This window comes from Spea bombifrons, chromosome 13 (assembly GCF_027358695.1).
Source record: "Spea bombifrons isolate aSpeBom1 chromosome 13, aSpeBom1.2.pri, whole genome shotgun sequence".
NCBI lineage: Eukaryota > Metazoa > Chordata > Amphibia > Anura > Pelobatidae > Spea > Spea bombifrons.
The window spans coordinates 2,936,573-2,955,572 of record NC_071099.1 but is presented as its reverse complement, the minus strand read 5'-3'; the positions used below and the strand labels follow the sequence as shown (position 1 = coordinate 2,955,572).

The following is a 19,000-nucleotide window of genomic DNA, read 5'->3' as shown; positions in this document are numbered from 1 at the left end:
GCTACTCCCTCTAGCCGAACACCCTCCCGGGATCACATTAGTGTAAAGCACCGAGCTCAGCTACGGACTCCAATGCCTCCCCTCTCCCACGCTCACCGGGTGGGTGATCAGATTTGCACCGGTGGACTGCAAACTTTCTGCCCCGTAGTCTGTCTTTTTTTTTTTTTTTAATTCAGAAGTGAATGAAACTCGGTTTTTAACCCTAACTTTCCCGGATCAGCCTTTCCCTTTCAGCTGGTCCTGATTTTGGGATTTTATTTCGATGCGTCTCCGGTGGATGAAGGGTTTCGCTGGGTTGGCTCTGCTAGCGCTGAGCGCTCTGTTTTACGGTACCTACTACACATCGCTGGTCGAGACACACAGGTAAGGGCTAGGAGGTGCAGGGTGGGCGGCTCATACCTGCCTAGCCTCATTCGATGGCTGCGACTGATTAGAGTGGGAGTCACAAGGGATTTGGGGCACCGAGTGCTTAGTACTAACTTTACTGTCTGCAGTGGACTTTGTCAGCTTGTGCCTATGCATCTGCTTTGTCCCGATCTCCCCTGGTGTGTATTTATTCCTCCCCACACATGCATTAGTCCCTTGGTCCCCACCTTGAGCTGGTTTGAGCCCTGATGACCCCCTCCTGCCACCTGTGAGCTACCTGTCCCCCTCTGCACTGGTTCCCTATCTCCATTCTTCTCTGTGTACAGATTGCAGTATAATTATTGATTGCTATAGCACCGTCATATTCCGTAGCGCTGTACAACGGCACGCAATGAATAAATAATGGCTTTATTACATTAATTGAGTAGTGAGCGTTTTATACAGTCCGGTGCTACGTATCTGAATTATTAGCATCTTTTTGGTTATTAGTGTCTCTTTTAGTTAAACTACTAATTCATTGTAGTCAGGATTATTATAAACTGTAGATTTTTTTTTTTCGTTATCCTTTTGTTTTTTTTTTAGTATTTTCTGTTTTCTGATTCATGGCCTGTGGGAACCTAACCTTCGGAGCTTACAATCTATATGTTATGATCCTGCAACAACGCATGTGTCATGTCAATTATGCCACCTGCAACATGTGAACAATATTTAGCCTTTTTAGAGCAGTTTAACGCTTTATTCTCCATGTATAGGTTTGCATTATTAATGGTATTTATTAACCATTTAAAAGTTGTTGTGTGACTTTGAAACTATCGGCCGTTTTTCCATTAATTACGTTTTCGGTTATGGATCCCATATATTGGAGGGCAGCAGGTTATGTATGCTGGTCAGCAACATGTGAATATCATACATCATGAGAGTCTCAGTTTTCATGGGACAGTCTTGATATTCTGGCAAAGTCCTGGGATTCTCGGATCTCCCGGACCAGCACAGGGAGCTGAAAAGGCAACGGAGGTCCATTATTACAACACAAACCTCCATACGTTAGGCATGTATGGTGGGTAGGGGGCCATGCCTCTGCCTTGCTCACTCCTAGGGCCAACCAAACCCGAAACTGCTCCCAACGAAGATGTCCCACTTCGGACACCTAAAATGTTGGGGGTTCTGGAAATGTGTAAGATGTCCCTCAAAAATAAGACAATTGCCCAACTGCACTTGTTTACAGAAGAATACGGCGTGGCGTGTTTCGCTCATACGTTATTGTAGGATCGGCCCGGCTGCACGCTACTTCAGCATAAACAGATGTTGGCCGCAATGATGTCATAAGGCATCTGCTGGCCTTAAAGTGCCAGGGCCGATTCATCATCCCAGTCCCGTTCTGTGCAGTGAGGATTCAGCAGATCTGTTCCTGAATGCAGTGACTGAATGCACACCAATTTAACTTGCCCTTGGTGGCCATATCAAGGGCGCAGATTTCTACTCTCTTACTTGACTACAAAGTAGAAGCTTGTATTGGGACTTTGGGCCTGGTTACTGAATCCCGCGAGGCCCCTTATTACATCACTGCTGATGTGAATATTAGCTATATGTTTATGTTACAGTTATCCTCACCTCTCCATAGGCATAACATATCTGCAGTACATGGTCACAGGGGTCGCAACTGTAACAGAGTCCGCGACTCCAGGGAGCCCACCTGTCCACTCCTTCAAAGCCGCTAGGTGCGGGTAATAATGTTTGGGGCCAAAGGTGGCACAGACAAGTTATTTGGGGTACAAGCAGGCTGTTTGGGATGGCAAAGGTGGCACAGACAGGCTGTTTAGGGGCAAATGTGGCACTGTGAGACATGTGGCTTGGTGATGTCTGGGGCAATTTTCCCACCAGGTCCTACATCTCAACCTTTGAGCTTTTGGTTCAAAATCCTAAGGAGGCATAGGTTTGGTTTTCAAAGAACAATGTTTAAGCCTCTCTTTTTGCCACAAAAAGGTTCCCCACCCCTGTTTTAAAAGGATAGCAAAATAGTGCTTCATTTTTTAGCGGATAATCCCTGCTCTGATCATTGACGCTTCCAGTCTTTCTTTAAAAGTTGAAGGGCATGGAGAGCCTCATAAACATTAGAGATATATACGCACACACCAGTGTTTAAAGGAACACACTCATCATGTCTATGATAGCCGAGTGTCCTATCATAGTCCCCCATGCATTGGACTGTCCCTCAGCTCCTAGGCTTGCAGGTAATAAACTTGGCCTTACGCTGTGGCTCATGTGAGACTTCCGGGGTGTCTAACAAGATCCCCCCCACGTGCATGCGCACAAATTGCTCATATTGAGTCAACGGAAGCTCTTGCCAGCCCAGACTGGTCTGAAATAAGGGCACCAAAAGAGCATCTTTTAAAGTGTCCAGAGAATGCATATTAAACTCAGGACATTGACGTGAATTCTTCACTGTAGGGGAAATAGTTCCTTGAGCTTCCCCCTCTCGTGCGCAGAAACCCTTAAAGATCCAGGCTTAGCCATGTTAGAAGAGGACTGGCTCTTCAATCACACCCTACGTGATAAACGCCTACCCCAGGTTCTCACACCTCGTACTGGGAAGGTGACAAGATTAACGTTTGTTGATGTCCACAAACCAGTATAATGGAGGCAAACGGCTTAAAGGTTGGGAATACAAATACCCAGAAGGATGTGGCAGCCGTGTTTGGTTGCACCTTGGCGGCGTCCGACCCTGAAACCCCATGAGATTCACACGTGGCTGTGGGAGCTTCTTTATGTTATCCTCAGAAACCGCTGCATGCGGAGCCAATGAGTTAGGACAGTAAATGCCACCCGGGATGTTATTTTTCCTTCTCTGTACCATGACTGCGCCACCAGCCTCCTGGGCGACTTATTGTGTTGTTTTGCTGTTACAACAAGAGTTATTAACGATATTCTTAGCGTAGTCACTTTGTTTTTACTCTTTTTTCCATCTTTAGCCCCGTCTCCCCAGTGTCCCCGTATGAATGATGGCAGCAGTTCACATTTGCTGAAAAGAATCCCAGCAGATGTCATCATAACCCACCCTGTTCATTCCCGGAGAGCTCTGAATGTCACAGTTCTGAGCTTTGCGTATCCGTCATTAACCGCACCCATATATACTACTGTTCAAAAGTTTGGGGTCACTTAGAAACGTCCTTGTGTGGAGGGGCAAATGTTGTCCATTAAGATAACAACATAACACAGAAATACAGCGTTATTAATGTAGGGGTACAGTGGCCCTTTATTACTCCCATCCCCCCTGTATTCGCCAGTCCAAGTTTTAAAGGGCTTATTGATCGTTAGCTATTGCCATGTAAAACAAAACAATCTAAGTGGCCCCAAACTTTTGAATGGTATTGTCTTTGGTCAGGGGCGTAACTAGAAGCCTCAGGGCCCCGGTGCGAGAATCTGTTAAGGCCCCCCCCACCCCCAACCCATCTATCCCCTACTCACAATCTACCCTCTCCCTCCCTACCCCCCCTTCTCACGATCTACCCTCTCCCTCCCTACCACCCCTTCTCACGATCTACCCTCTCCCTCCCTACCACCCAATTCTCACGATCTACCCTCTCCCTCCCTACCCCCCCTTTGTAGGTCACTTACCGTCAACTCCTGTGTTGGGAGCGTGAGGGGTTTGTCTCAGGTGCCGGCGCTTCACTGCTGAGCGCCGGCATATGACGTCATATGCTGGCGCTCAGCGTGAAGCGCCGGCACCCGAGACAAACGCCTCACGCTCCCAACACTGCACTCTGGGCAGCGCTGAGGCAGGCGACGGTGGCAGCAGCGGCGGGGAGCAGAGGCATCCTGGATTTCTGTCAGTCAAGGGGGCCCAAGAGTTGCCGAGCGGTCGTTTTCAGCAACCGCTCGGCACCCCCTGGGCCCCCTGACTGGCAGAACTCCAGGGCCCGGTCGCAGTCGCGACCCCGGTAGTTCCGCCACTGTCTTTGGTGACCCTGTTGCCTTCATGTACCCTGGCAATTACCCCACCCTCTCAGTTGATATGATCTTGTGCAAACATCTAGTTCGAAAGATGTTCTATATTCGCGATAACACCTACCAGCACACAGGAGTGTTATTCTGTTGTTTGGGGACACGCTCTTTAAAGTACATACGTGAAGATTAACTGTTACTAGCTCGACGGTTGGATTCCCACGCCTTGAGTAACAACAAAGTATTAGAAATAGAATGTGTCGTGTAAATAAATCCCTCTGCAAGGCTTTTCACTTGTATGATTTGGAGGGTGTGTTTTCCATTGATAATATATATATACTTTATTTTATATATAATGAAAATCAGCTCTTTTATAAATGCTTTAGAATACATTTTCAAACTGTAGGGAGAAATAAAAAAAAAAGCCACTTGTTTTAAGTAGAAGCTGCAGCTCCACCAATGAGGAATGCATATTAAAGTTGCCAGGAAATCCATTATTTCTGCACATGTGTCTTCTTAGACCCCCTGGAGTTCTTGCATGACCCAATGCTGGAGCTGCCTGCCGGTAAGTGTGCTGTGCATGCGCACTGGCAAACAGTGGAAGATATGTATACTGGGGAGCTCCCAGGGTTTCGCCCAGAGAGCCACTTCAACAGTTCTCCTGGTCAGCATCCGGGTAGCAGGAGCGGGGTCCTGACCGGTCAGTGAGACAGCCGACGGACATCGGCAGGGCGTCTCAAAGACATCGGCAGGCTAGTCCTGGCACGTCTAGCAAGGGTAGGCTCCACGTAGCTGTAGCCCAAGTTCCCAAGTGTGGAGATATGTTTGGCCGAAGAGCTGGGGTTGGAGAAATAGTGCAAATGCCTAAGAGGACATTGAATCCATCAATAAGAATAACCAGGGGGAGCTCCGCTATCGTACGCGGCAATCTCCGGGCTGGTGCGCCCCTTTACTTTCACTCCTTTGATCTGCAACATTTTATACATATTTTGTTTACATATCCCAAAAAGTAATTTTTTTTCTTGCAGAGGACATCAGGGCCCTATACAAAATTATCTCTCCACCAAGACTCTCGATGGAACCCTTCATCCTTCTGACATCATTACGGAACAGGAGAGGTGAGATGAGCAAATGTTATATTCCAAACCTTAACTACTGAACTTATCTTAAACATCACAGCGATAGTAAGGCTAATGATGTCAAACTTTTCTATGAAATGTACAGTTTTGGAATTTTGTGAATGTCTTTGCTATCCTTTTGAAATATTTTTATAGCTGTGCGGAAAGAATGGCCTGATATATTCTTCTTATTGTTTTATTTTAGACGGGGTGACTTGAAGCATGAGACTAGGACGTCCTCCCATGTTGCGACACCTGTAAGTATTGAACAGTTCCCTTGTTATCTTTAAGATGTATTCGCCAGACATATCGTCGTACCTGGAAACTCACAGGCTTTGACCTTGGTCAACGGACAGATTCTCAGTATAACGCAGTATGGAGCTGACGCCCTTCGTATTTTAGCCTGCCGTGATCATATATAGACCTTCCTGGGAACTCTCCCACCTATGTTGCCCCCAGCCACTGATGGTTTATTTCAATTATATTTTACATTTCAGTTTGAGCTCAGACCTTAAAATTGCTTATTGAGCAGTGGAGCCCCCAGGAGCCTAATTGCCTAATGAAGATATCTTGCCCCAGTTTAGTAGCTGCCTCCCCACTGGCCCTAATCAGCCTAATCGTTTTAACTTTTTTTAACTTCTTCCCATCTTCTGCAACAGGTAAATTCCCTTCCTACTTGCCCCACATCTCTGCGTCTGAGGGTACACAATGACTCCGCCTTTGGGAAATTGTTCAATTTTGACACTCCTCTTCTTCAATGGGACAGTCACATGACTGGGAGAATTTGGAAAAGTCTAAGCCAGAGACCAGTGCCCTACGGCTGGAAGGATCTTCCCAGACAAGGTACAGAGCCGTCGCTGTAACATACAAATCACACGCACACACAGGGACGTGGAGATCTGATGACCTTTAAATGATACTTCCTCCTCCAGAACAAGCGATTCTTCATTACCATCATGCCCCTATAATGACTCACAAAACACATCTAGTTTTACTAATGATTCCCATCTCACACCCTTGTGTGTTACTTCGGATCAGACCGATATCTACTGGGTTGTCCAGCTACCCCCTTCCATCGGCAGTGTGTTGGTTACATGCCCACATGCAGAAGGATGAGGGCTGGACCGTGACATTTTCCAACTGTAAGCAGATCAGATCCCTGGAACAATGAGATGCCTTATTTTTGGATGACCCCCCCTCCCCCCTCTGTATAGAGACACACTGTCTTACTCAGTGCCTCTTGAGCCTCAGCGAAGACACAATGGATCTAAATGCATATATGTGGGTTTATGTATGGACCCTTTAAGAATAGCTTAAACATGACATTTTTTAGCGACTGAGAACATCAGATTTATTTTCTGTGCGTCGGTGCTTTTCTAAGATTACCGATTTATTTAAAAAAAAAATAAAAAGCACCACATTGAAACAATATAAAAGAGTCTGGAAGGATCAATTATGATTATGTACAAACTCTTATAGTATAAGTATCCTTTATCATTATGGCTTACTGCCAGTCAGCTCCAGGGCTGGCTCAGTGAGCATTCATGGGGGGGGGTGGCGGGTGTTTGGGGGGTTTGGGGTGCATGTGGGAGCGCTTGTCTGCCATTGATTGGCTGCTTCAAGTAGCCAATCCGTGATGTGAAATCTCAAACAAAGAGGCGTTCTGCTGCAACTCTCCAAAAGGTACTTCATTAAAAAAATATAATATACCGGTGTGTGTATAGATTATATTTAAAATACAGTCTTCTTCGGTCCCTTTAATAAAAGTAGCAGTAATCTGTCCGCTATCCAATATCTGAAGTGCACACATGATCTGGCTGTATCAAGCGTGATGTTATACATATCTCTTGGAATAGTGACACATGGCAGCTTTGGAAACGAGAGTCCAAAATTACTGTCAAAAAACTCTAGCATATCTTCCTCATAAAACAGAACATTTGTTTTTTTGGCCCGATAGTATAAAAAGAAAAAAAAAAAGCTTGGCTGTTGAATAAAACTTTAAGGAGCATTCAGAATGGAACTTTAGAGTCTGTTTGGCCACATCATCAAGGTCACAATCTGGAGACTGGCAGACATTTGAGTCTTTGGGCTATATCCTCTGAATACCTAGGGAGGGAAATGCTGCCAGCCTTCAGAAATATGACCCATAGGCTGGGCAGCACTGAACAGATTGTCTTCAAGTGGCACTTGTAGTCTTGGAATCGTGGTATGGTTATACGAGTGATCAAATGAAAGTACTGTAGATGCCAGTTGAAGGAACAGATACTTAAGATGACGGAATCCACAGGCACTGCTGGTAGAAATATTTGCTGATCCCACCGGTGCCCTTAGCGTACATGAGCAGATCTGGGATGTAGTAGGCTTCCTGACGTCAACGTACTCAAGTGTATATTGTCACATAATATCACCCCCAGGGAAGGAGAAGCGCTCCAGCCTGGGTTCTGGATCCACCAATCCTAATGTGAAGGGATGGAACAGATAGATATGGTGGCCTGTAGACTCTGTTAGTATGATTATTGAGGATGGTTTTCCAAAATAGCCATTAGTTTTGAGGCGTTTGAGAGACCTGACTCTCACAATCTCCCCCAAAGACATTTAGGTATTTATTGTAAAAAAAAAAAATAAAAAAAAAATAAAGCAAAACTTTGGAGTAATCTGAGGCTAAATTTAGAGCAGAAAAATGGTTGCTATAGTGATGGTTTTAGTACTTTTGCCTTTTTTTTTTTCTTTGATAGATGACTATTGACCTGTATTGTATTTTGGCATAAAGTCTGCCGGAATTATAAATTATTGGCTCTTTCCAAGTTGTAAAAGTAAAATAAACTTTACTTGTAAGCTGGTCTTAGTCTTAGAATAGTGTGGTTTGTCCAAAGTGGGTATGGGGCATAAACAAGAGTAGACAGCACCTCTCGTATCTTCTGTCTCTCTAATTGTGTCTTCACACACCTAGTCTAATATGTGAGGAATCAAGCCCTGGCTTATGTTCTCTCGAATAGAGTTCTTGGGAGCAGGCAAATGAGAAGCAAATTAGGTTTACATAAATTTGCCTGCTGTAAGAACATCCTTTCTCCAGGGTCTTGACAACATAGCTGTGTCAGGGAATAGGTTGGCCCTCCAGGAATTACAAAGAACTTAAGGCCACAAACTCTCCTGGCCATCCACCTTTTAGTGAATATCCCCCGCATTGTAATCTGACACTCTAAACTTTCCATTACTTCTACAGACATCAGCTCCACGCTGAAACTACTGAATGCCTCCACAAACAGGATCATGTTTGACTTCCACCCTCCTCGAGGCTGTGTGCGTTGTGCGGTGGTGGGAAACGGTGGAATTCTTAACGGGTCACGAAAGGGTAAAGAGATTGACGAACATGATTATGTGTTCAGGTAAGTTTAACGAGTTTTCCACTTATGCTTTCATTATAGGTTGGCATGGCTGGAAAACATGAGCCGTTGCGCAAACCCAACTTTTCCACAGACCAATTCTCCTGCACGTGACCTCAGGTGCCGTCTTCTCAATGGGGAGCTCCTGGGTATTGAGCCCCCACTATATTTCTACCCTTTATACTGGTTGATATTCGCAATATATACACTTAAACGTGTAGAAAAGTTTCCCTACAAACAATTCACATTTTGTAAAAGTAAACATAACCCCCCACCAGTGCTATAGATGACCCCCTTAATCATAAGGATTGTGTAATATATACAGAAACCCCATCCTTACATCTGTCACTTACTCTCTATTTAGCACTCTCTTATTTCTGCTATCTTTTCCTTAGGCTGAACGGGGCCGTGATAAAAGGTTTTGAAGCTGATGTTGGGACGAAAACTTCATTTTATGGTTTTACTGTAAACACTATGAAAAACTCTCTTATTGCTTACCAGGAGTATGGTTTTACAGAAACGCCCAAAGGAGAGGTATGTGATGAAACTGGAATGACATTTCACAACTACCCCTGTTCTTGCCACTGCCCTGGGCAGATGCCTGGTCTTTACGACTTGGGGCAGAAGCAGTGGAGGCACAGAAGTGGCGGATGTATTGTTGCGTAAGGCGGCAGGTCCAGGGGGGTAGCAGCCTTTCTCCCGCCTTTCTCCCGCGTTCCCTCATGGAGGGGCCAGAGAGAATTATGTCCCCCCCCGCACACAAGCACATGCCCCTGATTCCACACACAAGCAGTATCCCACCTAGTGTTACAGGGTTGGCAATGAGTGATGTTTTACAGATTTACCTATGGACTACTGTCAATTACGCGCCAGTGCTTGCCCATTTGTATACGTTCACAAAGATAGAATTTTAGGCTAATAATAATTATTCCGCCCCATTGGGAGAACATGACTGCTTAGCAAGAAGGGGTGAGATAAAAGGAGAGGTGCTCAGGAGAAGTAACTAGTAATGCATACATTGCCAACAGGTGGACTGACATAAAATAGTCCCTTATATTTAAACAAAATCTCATTTACACTGTAGGAAAAATAATTTTAATTTCAGTTTATCGAGGGAGAGCATGAACCTGATTTAGGAATCAGGAACCCGGTTTATTATATATTATATTATATTGAGCATGTTCTCATCTTCAAACAGTTTAAACCGGTCATGGTGGCTTGTCATAAACCATCCAGAGCTATCCCTAGGACTTCTAGTGCTCTAGGCACACTATGTTCCATCATACAATTGCATGGAAAACTTGACAGCAGTGGCTTATTTTGGGGCTCAACAAGCAGCATGCCCAGTACCATTGTTGAGTGCCGTTACATAATGGCATAATTAAAGAGAAATTGTTAATTTCAGGACCTTCATAAAACACAAGTTGCATAAAAACACAAAGTAGGCTGCTGTGCCTAAACACAGGCCTATAGACACATGTCCCAGAAGCGCTTGTTGGCCATGGTGCATAAAGGATATATCACACATTAATGTAAACAATTAATGTTAATGTCTCATTAATGTAAACAATTCCCAGAATCTTTGTTATATCACTCCATGAATATTGTAATGTTTTTTTTAAAAAAATTGGAAGTATTAAACCATAACGCATTCCCATTGCTGCGATTCCAGGGCCTTCGGTATATTTTCATACCTTCTGACTTGCGGGATTATATCATGCTGCGTTCCGGCATTTTAGGCGTTCCTGTACCTGATGGATATGACAAGGGGGACAAGTAAGTAGGATGCTCGATGATCAGTGATACACGAAGGGATACTTTATTGCATTGACTTATAACTCTTTTGTATTTATCTTCCCGTAGGCCATCTGATTATTTTGGGCCACAGGCTTCCCCAAACAAGTTCAAATTTTTGCATCCAGAATTCTTGTTGTATATCAGGGACAGGTAAATGCGTCCAGTCACACTTTACACTTGCATGCAAAGGTTCCTAGAATCACAAGCAAAGCCCCGTTCTGATTTCATCTCCTTCACATTCTTATGTCTGTTTTTTCAATTTCAAATTCTCCTTATCGCTATCTCCGCGACAGGTTTCTGAAGTCAGAGGTGTTAAAGTCTCAGTATGCAAACTTGTACATGCCAAGCACAGGAGGGCTCATGCTGTTTACCGCTCTTCACAGCTGTGACCAGGTAAGGTAGTCCCTTATCTCCTTTATTATTATTTACATAGAATGTGTGTAAAACTATGTACCTTTGTTTCTCGTTACTACATTTTTTAAGATGAAATGATATTGTGAAAAATGTGAAGATCACATATTCGATCATGTCCTAGATTTCTACTAAATGCTTCTCTTTGACCCTTTATTTTAAAGAATATAACAAAGAACATTTACATCTTTTGCATTCCAAGGACCAAAGCCTTATGTTTTTTTAAGTTTAAAATACATCGCTGTTTATTAAGTATTAAGTAATAGCGTAGCATTAGAGAGAAGTAGGCTTCTTTTCACATAGTTCCAATAAACGGATTATCTGCACTCAGGCTATATTGGTTACATTACAAATTCAACCACCAAACAGAGCTAATTCTTTATGAAGTCTTTCTTATTAGACTTTAATTAGGCCAGAGGCTCACTCTGGATGCTTAAGACCAAGACATTCTTTTGGTGACTACAAGGCAATGTGGTTGGATCTTGGTGTGTTACTCTAGTAGTTTGGGTCAACGGACCTAAACACATACAAAAAGCCAATACATAACTGTTACAAATGTGTTTTGGGAAGATTTGTGGATTAAAACGTACATGCTATTTTTAAAACTGTGTTTATATATACTATCGGGATTTTCCATTAATATTTACTCTATGCAATGAACAAAAACTTAATTAAAGGCATTGAATGGTGGGTTAAATGCTGCATGGCTACAATTGGTGCGGTAAATTACTACAAGTCTACCCAGTTGAGAAGAGGATATTTTCTGTAACCATGTTCTTACCCGTTTCAGGTGAGTGCTTATGGATTTATCACTCAAAATTACAATCTATTCTCCGATCATTATTATGAGCGAGAGAAAAAGCCTCTCGAGTTTTATGCCAATCACGATATGATAATGGAAATGCAACTCTGGCGTAGACTGCATGACAAGGGGATAATGCAGCTGTACCAGCGGAGAGATGCGAAAAGTTAACACCCATCCTTGTCCCTAAATATGCCACCGCTATGCTTTCATCTTTGGTCCTATCACCTTATTCAAATGTGGGAGGTTGTTCCAGCACAAGGCAACAAACCATCAAGAAGACTAAGACGCATACCATATTGTTTATAATTCCTCACGTCTTTGGCATTTGAAAGCTTTAAACTAGGTGGTGCTCACCTTCAGCTTTATCTCAAGATCCAAAATCTTCTCAGATTGAAGCTTCAGGCAACCTTGAAGTGCTGTCAAATACCAGTCAATTCAAGGGGCAGCTTCATACAGTAGGACCTTTGGAACTTTGAACCCCTACAAAAACAAAAATGGGCTTCGGTGGGATGCAAGCTGGACATACGTCATATCCAGGAACTCTTACCCTTCCAGAAGCTACGGTGAAGCATGGTCTTTCTACTTTATCCACCATCCTGCTCTTTCCGCGTGAACCTTTATATATTCTTTGACGATTTACGTTGGATCGGCCAAACATATCGTCCCTTGCATTTTATATAAGTCGCCCATCTCAACAATGACATCCACAAAATTTATGTCTACAAGTTTATGAAACCACAGAACTTTTAAGGTGGGATTTGGGGGCTTTTAGACGTTCAAAGTGCTACTTTCTAAGTAAAGAGAATTAGCCTACAATTTAATGGCAGCTAAGTGACTAAGATGACATCTTTTAATGGTTTTTATAAAGTCAACTATAAATTGCTTTTTAGAGGGTGTTTTTAACATGTTTTTTTAAATAAACAAATGTATATAACAACGATTTGGTCTTTGTGTTTTCATTAACAATCTCTTAATTTGCTCCAGTGTAGAAACTTAGACCCACTGTTTTTTTGTTTTTTTTTAGTACAGTTAAAAAATGTTTAATTAACAGCATAGATTCTCAAATGGGGGATATAAGCACATACTGTGTCTGCTTCTACCTTTCCTTTCACCAGTTGTGCTTGTATTGTAAGGAAACGCATACATTCCATGTCACTGATCACAAATCAGCAGAATGTATATTTATTCTTGGGGACAAAAGTGGTCATCCTACTATACTGTAGCTGCAAACAATCTTATTATCGCCAATCTATTGCCAGCAATCTATTCGGGCGTTGGATCCTTTTGTTTCAGGTCTCAGGTGACTCCACAAGGTAAGTTTTTAATGTTATCTGTCGCATTAAATCTTCACTTTATCCGGTCCCATTCAGGTGTCCGCCTATCGATACGTGGGGGAAATATTAGCAGCTTTGCATAACAAGAGGTAGTTAGAAAAAGGTAATTAATTTTGAAAGGAGGGCAATTAAAGAGTTAAGCGATAACAATCACAATGTTATTAGACAGGCGGAGGAATTGTTATGTCACTCAAAATACCCTAACCTTGCTTTTAGATTTACCTGATTTGTTTCAGGTGATTGAGAAGGGTTTAACTAATGCCGTGATAACATCTACAAATGGCAGACATTGTAATAGTACAAATACACCAGCTACACCAATGTTTTATTGTTTTTTTTTTTTTACATAAAGTTTTTGAGTTTAAGTTCTTTAAATTACCATCTTTCAAAATGTATTGATGGGCAATTGCAGCCCTTAGCGTTATGTCATACATCAAATATAAAAACATGTTCTTTGATTGTTTCCGAGTTTTCTGATCATGCCATTTTCTTTGAGATATATTGATGATCTGCTTTTGGTCTGACAATGAGTAATGTTTGTCATTTTATATTTAATGTTAAAACGTTTACAGTTTAACATGGTTCATAGTGAGGATTTTTTAGATATAGAATTCCCAAACCCCAATTTGATTATACTTACAAAATCTTTTCTTAACGACTGTGCAGGGAATACCTCTTAAATGCCAATTTCTGCCATCTGCCCCATTTGATTAAATCTATTGCTAAGTGTATACAGCGACACAAAAACACTTGTGTGAACATCTGAAAGCCGAATATGGAGGTGGTCACAAAAAAGAAGTTTTAGTTTTCTGGAAATGGTTTCATTCTGATTTGATGTACATATACAGTATAATTTTTGGGGTATTAAATATTTTCAATATTATCCATCTCTGTCAACTTTTAATTGATACACTTCTTTTCAGAAGCGTGTGTGTGTATGTATATATATATATATATATATATATATAATCTGTGTGTATATGAATTTTCAACCACAATAATTGCATAAATACATGAATTATATTACAATAGATTTACAATCATGAATTCATTATAAACAATATGTTATCTGTATTCTATTCATTCACAACTGATTCGCCTGAATGCAGTTATTGTATATAGTTTTGTTTGTGTGGTTATTTTGTATTATATTCTAATTTTGTATTCAATACACTGTGCATTCATTGTATACTTGTTGATAAAGATAGTCTGATTGCACAATGCCTTTACGCTACATGACTATGTCACGATGGGGCAGCCATCCATTTACAATTTCCAGTGAACGGCAACAGGTATTTAAGTAATGTTTTTATACAAGGTTGTAGATCTATGTGGTGGTTTAGATCTAAGGGATATGCGATGCAGAACCTTTTAACAAAACACTTCAGAAATAAAACGCATAACAGCAAGCTGGATGAAATGAGGCTCTGGGCTTTTATTTAGTTTTACAATAGTAACAATACAAAAGCAAATGTAGCCAAAACAGCAACCAACAATATATAAAGCTCTTGGCTCCAACAACTTTGAAATTTAAACCTGGCCAACCACCATGAAAGCCAGCAGGCAGTGGCGTAACTACAGGACGGCGATTTAAAATAGTTTAGAAAGGGCCCTTCCAAGACAGGAACATCCCAGGGTTAAGATGGGTCACTTGAAACTGAGGTGAAATTCAGGCTACCGGTGACAGCTGCAGGAGCGGTGAGAGGTAAGTGGGAGTGGACAGAGTCATGTATATATGTTTGTATTTATATGAGAATACATGTATAATTGTGTGTGAGCATGGATGTGTAATTGCGTGTGTCTGTGAGCATGTATTTGTAAGTAGGGTGAGATGGCGTGTAGTGTGTGTTACTGCGTATGAGTGTAGGTAATTTGTGTATGTGTGTTTACATTTTGCGTGCCAGAGTGTATGTTGGAAGTGGGGGCAAGGGGCAAAGAAGGCACAGACCAGTTGTTTGGGGGCAATGGTGGCACAGACCAGCTGTTTGAGGGCAATAGTGGCACAGATCAGCTGTTTGGGGGCACTGACAAGCTGGGGCAAAGATGACACATACAGACTGTTTGGAGGTTAGGATGGCACTGATAAGCTGATTGGGAGAAAAAGGCACTGGCAAGCTGTTTGGGGTAAAGTTGACGTTTACAAGCTGTTTAGGGGGGCCCAGGGCAATTATGGCACCAGGGCCCTGTGGTTTATAGTTACACCCCTGCTAGCAGGCAATGCGTATCTTTTAACCAGTTCACCAATCCATCCTTCTTCAACCAAACCACGGCCTGTTTAACCATACTTTGCAGATTCAAATTGAAAATACCACAACCAATCTTTTCTATAAAGATCTTCACAACCGCCTTCCACATCTGTATGCCTGAAACTAAGACCCCCTTTCTATTAATCTGTCTTGCAGGCTGCTACTATTTAGCTGATCCGGAACGTGCCAAAGAATGTCGCAATATAAACAAAACAGACTGCACTCAACCTTCAGCAAACCTTATTGAATACACCTACCAAACCTTGCAGCGCTTCTTGCGTCTAGTTTTTACACCACGCTACCTTAACCTTTTAAAATTCTTAAATGACTGGTTTTCTACCTGACACTTTTAAGAAAAAGGAACCTTTAACAAATACCTGTCTATCAGTGACCTTGACAATTCCTTTATTAAATCCTAAACAAACTCCAAGCCCATTCCACACCTACTTCTAACACATCTAGTACAGCATATGTCCCATTACTATATACTGAGTCAGACACTGACGGTGGTGCAGCATAACTCCCGCTATCACATCAGTATATTAATATCACATTTTAATTATATGTGCTGGGCCACTGGTGCAAGTTTTCCTAGTTTTTTTTACAAGTAGCTGTAGGTAAAACGTGTGTCCAATAATTATACATTATTAAGGGTCAATTAAAATATATAAAAGGACCCAGCTAGAAGAAAGGTTGGCCTATCGGAATGTACAATTAAGAATATGGACATTGATTTACCACAGTTGCATACACAGGACCATACCTGGGAACTTCTCACCTGGCAATTTCCGGGCCAAACCCGGAGAGTTCCCAGGTATGCACAGGACTCGCCCAGCACCCAGGTTGTACTTATAGGACTTGCATCCACAGAACTTGTCCCGGCACCAAGATCGCTCTCGGAGAACTTGCCCTAGCACCCCTCCTTTTCTCACTATCTACCTTCACCCCTTCCCTTTTTCGCTATCTACCTCTCCCCCTTTCTCACTAGCTATTTCTCCACCCTTGTGGGCAGCAAGAAATAGAAGTTTAAGATATTATTTATTTGTTTTTAACTATTAACTTATGACCTTTATATTCCCTAATATAATGACCTCTCACTATTATATTTATCCCAACAAGCACATGCTGCCTTGTACCAATTGTACAAGAGCATTTTTAACCCTTGAGGAAGGCATTTTAATAAAACGGAGGATCCCGCATAGTCAACCTTTCCTGTACTAGTGCAGTTTGTGCCTTGTTTATTTTGGAATTGTGTATATAGTTACTGTTATACACAAGAAACAAACATATATCACATGTTTTTCTCTTGTTTGGTGTACATGCTTAGAATTCAACATACGTTTGGTGCCTACATATGTGCAGTTCTAATTTTTTAATTTCTTTTCTTTCACCCACCTGCCTTTCGTTCCCCATTTTTCACCTCCTTCTGGATTTCATGTTGTAGGTATACATTAACTAAATAGTTGGAGGCATTCTGACAATAGAATAGCAGATACCTTTTTTCCAACTGTTGAAAGATCTACCTGGGCAGAATGCCAAATCTCTCTCTTTTACAGAGGTGATGAAGCAGGAGGTATTAGAAGGTGTAAAATTAAATATTTGGCTTGGTGGGTGAGATGTTGAACAGATTATTGGAGAGTAGACCACATTCCTTTTGAAACTTTTATTTTTACTAAAGGCTCTCAAGTTTTAATGCAGGTAAGCCTACAGTTTAGTTAACTGCAATCTCATTAATTTATTAACCTAACTTAATTTGGAAGAATAATAATACAGAACAAGAAGTGAATATAGCTGCTCCTATAGCATACACATAAGCTGGGTTCCTAATAGATAGACATAAAGAGAAAATCAAGATCAGATAGGGCCCTGAGATAACAAGGATCCAAGGGGCCCCTGCAATTAAACACATATATGTAATGTTTATATAGATTATATAGTGAAGAAAAGTGATGAAAGAAGGAGAGAGGGAGAAAGTGAGTAAAAGTGGTCGAAGGGAAAGTGTAGAAATGTTTGTGAGCATGCATGTATTTATGTATGCTCAGACATGTATGTGTGGATATGGATGTGTAAGAGTGTGTATGTGTGCGTGACCACGAATGTGCATATATAAGTGCAAATGTAAGAGTATGCGTAAAATGTGTACCACTGCATTTGTAAGTTACTACTGGAGAGGCAAGGGAAAGATAGGGAAAAGTTTCCAAATATAATAAGGAATAAAAGTAGAGATAGGGTGAAAGGAAAGAGTTGATGAAAGTGAGGAGATATTGCACAAAGGGGAGAGATTGAGATAAAGAGGAGGGGAGAGATAACGAGACATGAGATGAGAAGAGGAAAGATGAGAAGTCGGGAAGATAGGGAGAGAGAAAGTGAAATCAGAGGAGCGAAAAAGAGAAATGGAAGATATTATATAAATAAAAAGATGAGATAATGAAAATCAAAGGAAAGGCGAGAGATAAAAGGGAGCGGTAGGGAGAAAAGAGGGAGATAAAAAGAGAAAGGTGAGAAAGAGGAGAGAAAAAGAAGGGGATATACAAGATAAAAAAAAAGAAAGGAAAGAGATAGACAGAACATATGAAGAGAATGAGGAGGAGATATAATGTGAAGGGGCAGATACAGAAAAAGGAGAGATGAATGGAAATGGGAGATAGAAAAAGGAGAGATAGAGGGAAAGAATAGACGAACTAAAGAGCAAAAAGAGCTGAGATAAAGAGAAATGTAAGAGATAATGAGAAAGAGAAGGATCGTGAGGAGACCACTGTGAATGCAATGTGAGTGTCGGGTAAGTGCTGTGAATGCAATCTGGGTGCTGGGGCAGGTCCTAATGTACATATTATAAAGTTATATAAAATTCGATGTCTAAAGCAGATTGACTTGGTTGCATATTTCACAATTGTTGTTGAAGAAATCAAAATTGTGTTAATTTATAAATGTTTTGGAAATATTGGTGTGTGTATGTGCATATATGTATGTATGTTTGTATGTATGTGTGTGTGTGTGTATGTACAGTGTGCGCAGTGACTACTCCCAAAGAGGACTCCACTGCTATCAAATCTGCTGCAGATCTTTTGGAGACCTAGCCATGCCCCTGACGTAGGCTTTTCATGGTACAAAATACTCTGACATGTAGCCTCTCGAGTCGGATGCCTATTTATGTAGTATCTGTGTTAGAACAAGTCCACGAGGTCCCAGACAAGGTCACAAAGTTAATAACACTTCAACCTCATGTTTCAAAGGACAGATGGCAAGAGAGACAATGCAAAGGAACCTGAAACCTGCCTGCACTTATCCTAATTACTGCCTCAAGTCATGTATCAGTCACCGGAGGGCATGACTTTTGGTGGTAGGAGGCTTAACCTGTCATCACCCGGGAATCTTTTAAGCTGTCACATTGGGCAGGTAAGGTGGGCAGAGGAGAAGCACATCTTAGCGGAACAGGCCTCTACATAGCTTGGAAGAGGGCTTTAATATGTTACAAGGCCTGGGGTTGGTTACAGGGTTTAGTAGGTGGGGTCTTTTTCAGTGCTATAAATGGGCAAATATTTTAGATAATGGTCACATTTAATTTGTCCCTCCCTGAATTTTGATTTTGCTCTGGCTT

General features: G+C 41.8%; 1 protein-coding gene across 1 annotated transcript; it reads left to right on the top strand.

Moving 5' to 3' along the window:
* Positions 1 to 262: 262 nt before the first annotated feature.
* Positions 263 to 12,760, top strand: ST6GALNAC2 (ST6 N-acetylgalactosaminide alpha-2,6-sialyltransferase 2). Its single transcript, XM_053453946.1, has 10 exons — positions 263 to 363; positions 5,337 to 5,426; positions 5,632 to 5,683; positions 6,086 to 6,269; positions 8,650 to 8,812; positions 9,205 to 9,343; positions 10,482 to 10,585; positions 10,673 to 10,756; positions 10,900 to 11,004; positions 11,813 to 12,760. Exons 1-10 carry the CDS (start codon positions 263 to 265, stop codon positions 11,988 to 11,990), a joined length of 1,200 nt encoding a protein of 399 aa, XP_053309921.1. The 3' UTR covers positions 11,991 to 12,760.
* Positions 12,761 to 19,000: the final 6,240 nt, after the last annotated feature.